The sequence below is a fragment of the Pristis pectinata genome, chromosome 29, assembly GCF_009764475.1.
Source record: "Pristis pectinata isolate sPriPec2 chromosome 29, sPriPec2.1.pri, whole genome shotgun sequence".
NCBI classification, from domain to species: domain Eukaryota; kingdom Metazoa; phylum Chordata; class Chondrichthyes; order Rhinopristiformes; family Pristidae; genus Pristis; species Pristis pectinata.
The window spans coordinates 1,356,098-1,365,210 of record NC_067433.1 but is presented as its reverse complement, the minus strand read 5'-3'; the positions used below and the strand labels follow the sequence as shown (position 1 = coordinate 1,365,210).

Sequence of the window (9,113 nt, the reverse complement as noted above, 5' to 3'; positions counted from 1 at the left end):
CAGAATTTCACAAGTGAAGCAAAAAAGACCTGGGAATGTGTTTCACGCACTGACAGAGACTTCTCAGTCATTCATTGCCAAAACAAACGGCGCTACATGATCACATTTCTGAACCAAGTTTGATGAACAGCCCCAAGTTCACAGGTAATGGCAGGACCCGGGCTCTAGGTGGCAGTATAATGCAGCCCATTGAGGTAAAAGTGAGACCTGCATTTATGTAGCACCTTTCCTCCCTTCCAGGATGTTTCACACACATCACAGTCAAATAAATATTTTTGAAATGTATCTCCTGATGTAATGTGGGGAAATGTGGCATCCTACCTGTGCTCAGCAACCTCCCACAAGCACCAAGACCACAAGGAGTGGATATTCAGCTTTTAAGTGCTGGTGGATACACAGGAGACGGCAGATGCTGGAACCTGGAGCAACACACAATCTGCTGGAGGAACTCAGCGGGTCGAGCAGCATCTGTGGAGCGTAAGGAACTGTTGATGCTTTAGTCCTGATGCAGGGTTTTGACCCGAAATGTCGACAATTTGGGCTGAACACAGGAAATCGGGACGAGCTGGGTGGGAAGTGTGGTCAGCATGGACTGTTTGGGCCGAAGGGCCTGTATCCGTGCTGCGTTGCTCTAGTTCCTCCAGCAGATTATTTGGTGCTTTTGGATGCTGGTGCCAAGAGAGAACTTCTCCTCTTTCAATGACATCTTCTATGCCTGCTTGAGAATGCGGACAGACCGTTAGTTTAATGTCTCCTCTGAGCGACCACTCCTTCGACAGCACAGTGCTCTCTCAGTTCTGCGTCGGGGGTGTTGGCCTGAAATTTTGTCCTTCAGTCTCTGGAGAGGGATTAAACTCTCAGCCTTTTGTGAAGTTCCCTTTCTGGGGATGTACTTCGGTGGGAGCACTTTGGCCTGAGACAAAAGATACCTTTAGTAGGTCATTTTATGTGAAACTCCCTGGGTCGTTCTTTAGTGATCCTGGAGCGCAAATCCCGGGGTGGAAAGTGATGGAAGATGTCACCAACTATCTGACTGAAAGCTGGTGCTTGCAGAACTAACATGGTTCCTCTCAAAGCCTGCAGCTCCACCAATGAAATGATCCCCTTTGAACTTGCTCCATTGCGGTGATCCTGTTCTTCGTCCATTTCCCCGCCTGATCTCCATATTCGTGATTCCCTAGTGTCCCAAACTCTATCCATTGCCTGAACAACATCTCCACTGTCCCCTGGGCCAGAGGAGAGATGAGGTCGATACTTTGTCCAGAGACTTTTCTTGCTCGTTCTGCATTCACTCCTTCATTGTTTTGTCTCACCTTCATCATCGGCAGTGAAATGAGATTTTGAGGAAAGGCAGGTAGATGGAGCTCAGGTGAATAGTTTGGGAGAACTGTGTGAGGGGAGTGAATGGTTCCAGAGCAGTGAAGAGTGAGAGGCGCTTGTTGAATTAAATGCTGAAACACTGAATTTGATGCACTAAATGCACTGTTGTGTGACACTAATGACCAATCAGATCCACCAGAACAAAATGTGAAACTGGCCACAGAACAACATAGAATCAATCGTACAGCACAGAACCAGGCCCTTCAGCCCATCTCATCCCTTCCGAATGTGATGCCTACCTACACTAATCCCATCTGCCCCCATTAGGCCCGCCTCCCTCTACACCTTTCCTATCCAAGTACCCGTCCAACTGCCCTCTAAACATTGTAACTGTTCCCGCCTCTACCACTGAAAACTTACCCTTCGGATCTCCTTTAGATTTCTCCCCTCTCATCTTAAACCTGCGCCCCTTAGTGTTGGACTCCCTGCCCTGGGAAAATATTCTGATTGTCTACCATATTAATGCCCCTCATGACTTTATAAGCCTCTATAAGGTCACCCCTCAGCCTCCTATGCTCCAGTGAGAATAAACCCAGCCCTTCCAATCTCTCCTTGTAAGTAAAGCTCCTCAGTCCCGGCAGCGTTCTGGTGAATCTCCCCTGCACTCTCTCTGTTGTTTCCACATCCTTCCTGTCGTGGGGCGACCAGAGCTATACACAATACTCCAAGTGTGGCCTGAACAATGTTTTAGACAATAGACAATAGACAATAGGAGCAGAAGTAGACCATTCGGCCCTTCGAGTCTGCACCGCCATTTTGAGATCATGGCTGATCCGCAACAATCAATATCCTGTTCCTGCCTTGTCCCCATATCCCTTGATTCCCCTATCTGTAAGAAACCTATCTAGCTCCTTCTTGAAAGTGCCCAGAGAATTGGCCTCCACTGCCCTCTGATGCAGTGCATTCCACAAATTCACAACCCTCTGGGAGAAGAAGTTGTTCCTCACCTCTGTCCTAAATGGCCTAGCCCTTATTCTTAAATCATGCCCCCTGGTCCTGGACTTCCCCAACATCTGGAACATATTTCCTGTCTCTATCTTGTCCAATCCCTTAATAATCTTGTATGTTTCAATCAGATCCCCTCTCAATCTTCTCAATTCCAGCGTGTACAATCCCAGTCTCTCCAACCTCTCAGCATAAGACAGTCCCGACATCCCCGGAATTAACCTCGTAAACCTACGCTGCACGCCCTCTATAGCCAGGATATCCTTCCTTAACCCTGGAGACCAAAACTGTACACAATACTCCAGGAGTGGTCTCACCAGGGCCCTGTACAAATGCAAAAGAACCTCTTTGCTTTTGTACTCAATTCCCCTTGTAATACAGGCCAACATTCCATTAGCCTTCATCACTGCCTGCTGCACTTGCTCATTCACTTTCAGTGACTGATGAACAAGGACTCCTAGATCCCTTTGTATTTCCCCCTTACCTAACCCCACCCCATTCAGATAATAATCCACCTTCCTGTTCCTGCTCCCAAAGTGGAGAACCTCACACTTATCCACATCAAACTTCATCTGCCAAGTATCTGCCCACTTACCCAACCTATCCAAATCACCTTGAATTCTCCTAACTTCCTCTTCACATGTCGCACTGCCACCCAACTTTGTATCATCAGCAAACTTGCTAATGTTATTCACAATGCCTTCATCTAAATCATCAACATAGATGGTAAACAGCTGTGGTCCCAGCACCAAGCCCTGTGGCACCCCACTAGTCACGGCCTGCCATTCTGAGAAACATCCATTCACCCCTACCCTTTGTTTCCTATCCCCCAACCAGTTTTCTATCCATGTTAATACCCGCCCCCCAATTCCATGTACAGTTACAATGTGACGTCCCCACACAAATGCCAGCAGTATGGAGGTCTACACCCGGAATCACACCAAAACTTATAACCAATAATCAGCATGTGTTTCAGAAAGGAAAATCTTGCTTGACCAACCTTACTGAATGTCTTGAGGTGTTAAGAGGGAGAGTACACAATGGCAACGCCGTTGATGTAACTTATTGCAAGCGTATGAATGAGGAGCAGGAGAAGGCCACTCAGCCCCTCAAGGCTGCTCTACCTCATCTGATTGTAATTCCAATTCTGTGTCCCATACCTTTTCACACTCTTGTTTATCCATGTACCTCCAACTTAAACATATTCATGGATTCTGCTTCCCTTGAGGAAGAGAGTTCCAAAGAGTCATGACCCTCCGAGAGAAAATATTTCAGTTCATGCTTATTTGGGGACACTTTATTTTTAAACAGTGACCCCTGGTCCAAGCTTCTTCTACAGGGGGAACTCTCCTCTCCCCTTTCACCCCGTTATCCCCTCAGAATCATAAATGTTTCAATCAAGTCCTCTCTCACTCTTCTAACCTCCCATGAATACAAGGCATGCTGCCATTAACTGACTGTGCCTTATATAAAACAGGACCTGTGTGATTCCCAATGGGACCAGGCTCAAGTGAGCAGAGCTTCAGACACTTAACTGAACACCACTCTGAAAAGGGCATTATTCCTTAAAGGCACACTCCTGATAGCACCAAACACCAGGAACACAAACACTGGCTGCCCAGGAGCAGACAGAGCCATAAGGAAGAGGAAAAGCCTTTGGATTTAGTAAAAGTCCCAACATTCACATCACTGGGATGAACACAGGAGAGAGGTTCTGTGTCCAGGGGGCCAGGAGATTCATTCAGGCCGTAAGTGAAGACCCGACTAGAAGAGTTCTGCATAGGTACGTTCCAATGAGACAGGGAAGTTATGATAGGATACAGGAACCGTGGTGTACAAAGGCCGTAATAAATCTAGTCAAGAAGAAAAGAAAAGCTTACAAAAGGTTCAGAGAGCTAGGTAATGTCAGAAATCTGGAAGAGTATAAGGCTAACAGGAAGGAGCTTAAGAAGGAAATTAGGAGAGCCAGAAGGGGACATGAGAAGGCCTTGGTGGGCAGGATTAAGGAAAACCCCAAGGCATTCTATAAGTATGTGAAGAGCAAGAGGATAAGACGTGAAAGAATAGGACCTATCAAGTGTAACAGCGGGAAAGTGTGTATGGATCTGGAGGAAATAGCAGAGGTACTTAATGAACACTTTACGTCAGTATTCACTATGGAAAAGATCTGGGTGATTGTAGTGAGGACTTGCAGCAGGCCGAAAAGCTTGAGAATGTGGATATTAAGAAAGAGGATGTGCTGGAGCTTTTGGAAAGCATCAAGTTGGATAAGTCGCCGGGACCGGATGAGATGTACCCCAGGCTACTGTGGGAGGCGAGGGAGGAGATTGCTGAGCCTCTGGTGATGATCTTTGCATCATCAGTGGAGACGGGAGAGGTTCCGGAAGATTGGAGGGTTGTGGATGTTGTTCCTTTATTCAAGAAAGGGAGTAGAGATAGCCCAGGAAATTATAGACCTGTGCTTTAATCTGTTATTCTTATTCAGCGTTACGTTTAGAGCCACAACAGTGTAGTTAGTTGCCCTCTGAAAGGGCTCAGTACTCAGTTGTACCAACACTCTTTCAGCTTCATACAGACTGCTGCAGTTCAGGAGGGCTGTTTAACCTTCTAAAACGGGTGGGTGGTAAATACGGATCCTCCCGGTGATGCTCACACAGGGTGATTAGTAAACGATTCACCCAGATTATAAAACACCAGTGGACTGTCTCAGTGATTTATTATTTTATGTGGTTCTCCAACTTCAGCCCTTTCCAAGGTATTCTGAAGCTAATAAAGCAGTTTTGAAGTATTGTCACCTTTATACACTGTCCATAGTGAGATCTAAAGCACAGCCATAATGTTAGAACAAAGTCACTGTACAATACTGATGCGATGGTGCATTTGTTACTTTGCCCTTTGGTTGGCCGTAGACACTAACCAGGGTATCCTAAATAATTCAGACCCCTATTAAAACAGAACTGTGTCAAAAGAATAGCATTTTGCCCAGTGAATGTGCCAACAACAATCTCTACCCAATCTTTAACCATCACACTTTATTTACAGTAGAGAGGAAGTTTATTCAGCTCGGCTGCTTTGTGTTTCTGCTCCACATATCCCCTGCCCCCACCCCCACCCCTCTCACCCCATCACCATATCCCACAACTCATATCGTTATTCAACTTCTCCTTAAAACTGTCTCTGCCAATCACTCCCTGCGGGCATGTTCTGAATTCTCACCACTCTTGGAGTACGGTGCATTGATATATTTTCACTGTGGTTAGGACATGCTCTGTCTGCCTCTTACTCTGAGCACGGTTTCAGGGTGCTTCAGCCACGGTTCTGGGGCGGGAGCTGGGAGGGAGGTGAGGCTGACTGTAGCCACCGCCCATACAGCTGACAATGGAAAGCACAGTGTAAAACCACAGTTCCTGAGCTGGGGCTGGCTCACACCGACAGCAGATCACGACCTGGCACCAGAGGATGAAGCGTACAAAATGGAAGCAGTCATAAAACAGGGAGTCCTTCACACCCAGCAGCAGCAGAAATTTGGAAAGGTAACCACACTTCTTGAAACATTCTCTGGGATTTTTGTTTCATTTGGAGTGGGTAGGAAATGCTGTTGTCTGACACTTTGAGATGGTTAATTTTCCACGTTTCCTCCTCTCTGTCACACCGGAGGGTGTTACACTGAAAGGTTTGGATCAGTTTAGTTAAATGAGCCTCAGTGTGTTGCTGTGTTAAAGAAAGAAGGAACTTACATTTCCATGACAGCTACCACGAGTCAGTGCACTGTGAGCACCTTACAGACAAAAGGGAACTTTTTGTTACTTTTAGTCCCCTGCTTTACTACTATCCTGCCTACTGCGATCAGTTACAGCACTGCTGTTGATTGAGTGAGAAAATTAGCCCTTCCATCATCTGCTTTAAAATGTGACTGTGGCACCTTTCGTACTTGGCTGAGAAGCATGTCTAATGTCTCAGGAAAGATGGCACCTTCAGGCAGAGCAACACTCTCGTTACTGCTCTGGAACCAATGGCCTAGGTTATGGCTTCAGGACTCTGCTGGGCTCTGTACCACTGATGGAGCAGATGCACAGAGACACCAATCTAATTGTCAGTTACCTTGAGACTTAGAGCTGCTAACTTGTATTATTGAGAAGATAAACCCACTATATATTATGTGTGTGTGTGTGTGTGTGTGTGTGTGTGCATGCGTGAGTGTGCATGAATGTGCGTGTTTGTGCATGCTTGTGTGTGTATTTGTGAGTGTATGAGAGACAGACTTGACTGATTATTATCCCCAACTTACCCACCCACATATGTAATTATGCACACACATGCACTCACACACACGCGCACACACATGTGCACTCACACATACACTCACATACACACACACACACACATGCACACACACACGCGCACACACACACATGCGCACACACGTGCACACACACGCGCACACACACATGCGCACACACACACGTACACACACACGTGCACACACACACACACACACGCACGCACGCACACACACACGCACGCACGCACACACACACACGCACACACACACACACACACACACACTTTGCTGATGGCACTTTTGCCCCTGAGTTGACGGTTTGTCGTCTCGAGCCCGACTCAGGTGCAGGTCAGGCTGCTTGCCCCAGGTCCTGTACATCAGGGTGTGCTGGCCTGGCCAGTGCCAGAGATGAAACCTTCCCTTCGTCTCTGTGGGATCTGGTTGTGTGTAAGTTGACTTCTACATTTCCCCCATTGAAACAGAGATACATTCCACTGGCACCACCTCGGCTTTGAGGGGATCTGAGGCAGTGAACAGTGCTGCAGAAATGGAGATCCTCCCTCTGCATCACCAACAGGAGCAGGTCACTTGCTCTATTGGTGTTTCTGCTGCCACAGAATATTTATCAAAAGAATCCTTGCACTCTTCCAGCAACTCATGGTGGAGCACTTTGAACTATTTGTAGTGAGATGTACAATGAAACAACATTTACAACAAACCAAGCAGCCTAGTTATAAGATGACTGATCCTTAATCTTGTAACATGATTTGTGAAGTACTTTTCATTGTTGTTTAAAGAGGAAAAAAAAACACAGCAGTTAATTGTACTGTATTTGGGTGCCAAATAATGTGGTTATGATTTGGATTAACTTCCAGGTGAAGTTTCACCAAATTTGCATTCCTGAGCATAAGAAACAGGCATTGTTGCCCATCTACTGGCGTCCTGGAACCAGCGGCTTCTGCACCATTTCAGAAGGCCGATAAAACCGAGTTAGAGTCACATATAAGCCTGACAAGGACGTGTGAACTAGATAAATCTTCCCAAGAGTCTTGTACTGGTACCAGATTTTCATTCCATGTTTGTTTAATCCACTTTGAACTTCCCAGCTGCAGCAGTGAGACTTGGCTGTGTCTGGAGATCACTGGCCCAGGTGTCCGCATTACTGTGAGAAGGGCGGGATTTCTACAGAACTTTACCACATTTCCCGGAGGTGTCTCAAAGCACTTTACGTAGAGGAAGCTGGGAAGGGGAAGGAGGAGGTGTAGGGATAGGGTGTGATGGAGAAGGCTCACCACATGGATCAATTGTGCTAAACAGCCATTGCTGCACAATTCTTCCTGAGGTATAATTCTATTAGTAACTTTAAAAGGCTCATTAGGTCCAGTTAGTGCAGAAAATCGGCTTTGAACTGCTGTACTGTATGGTCAAAGTCTTTCCATCACATCACCACTGTGTTTATATAACGGGTTTGGTAAAGCATCTATGAGAGTCTACAGGGGTGTTAACAAACAAAAACCGACACCATATATGGCCAAAGCCTTGGTCAGGGAGGCTGGCTCTGGGGAGCACTTTAAAGGAGAAGTGTGAGGTGAAGGAGCTTTAGGAGGAAATGACATTACTTAGGGTCCAGGCAGCTGAAGGCAGAGGGAGGAGAATCTCCACCCTGGAGCATTGTGGAGACCGGATCACTGGAGATATTTAAGAGGAGGGAGATAAATTTGTGAAAGGTCAGGCAACTGAGGACCATAAGCACTGCACGGAGGAGGAGTTGAGGCCAGTGTAGATCAGCCAGATCATAGTGAATGGTGGGGCAGGCTTGAGGGGCGAGCGGCCTCTTTTTGCCCCTATTTTCTTGTGAAGGCACGGCTGCCAGTGGTCGAACAATGAAACTGGGGCGTGTAATAGTCCGGAACTGGAGGAGAGCGGAAGGTTATGTGGCAGAACAGGATATTGTTATATTGGTTTATTGTTGTCACATGTACCGAGGTACAGTGAAAAACTTGGTTTGCATGCCATCCATACAGATCATCTCATCACATCAGTGCACTGGGGTAGCAGAAATGGAAACAATAACATAATGCAGAATGAAATGTTGCAGTTCCAGAGAAAGTGCAGTGCAGGCAGACAGTAAGGTGCAGGGACACCGACATGTGGAGGCCAGTGAGGAACCTGGACAAACAGATGGTAATGCTGCATTTAAATCATGGGCCCCTTGGAGATATACTGGGGCTACAAGTCCACTGAATGTGTACTCTATGAAAAACTGGATCCAATTAATACCCAACAGATCGACAGAGGCAGTGAACGAGATTTTAAAAGGTATCCCCTTTCAAGTGAAATGTCGAAACTTTATCTGTTTCTGATGGGGATCTGTAACTCAGAATGGAAAATAAGAAGTTGCCGCTGAAACGCCAGAGTGAGACTGGCTCAGTGACTGCATTGCGCAGTCAGTACAACTGTCACCCCTGAACTGGAGAAGTCATGGGTTCAACCTCTTCAGAGGTCT

General features: G+C 46.6%; 1 protein-coding gene across 1 annotated transcript in view; it reads left to right on the top strand.

Annotated features, from left to right (window-relative positions):
* The first annotated feature begins 5,595 nt into the window (after window positions 1-5,595).
* The window catches only part of LOC127584328 (docking protein 2-like), a 52,890-nt gene continuing 49,372 nt past the window's right edge, over window positions 5,596-9,113 (top strand). The window contains exon 1 of the mRNA XM_052041032.1: window positions 5,596-5,858. Within this exon, the coding sequence (XP_051896992.1) occupies window positions 5,799-5,858 (60 nt within the window). The 5' untranslated portion in view covers window positions 5,596-5,798. The remainder of the gene's footprint in view (window positions 5,859-9,113) is intronic.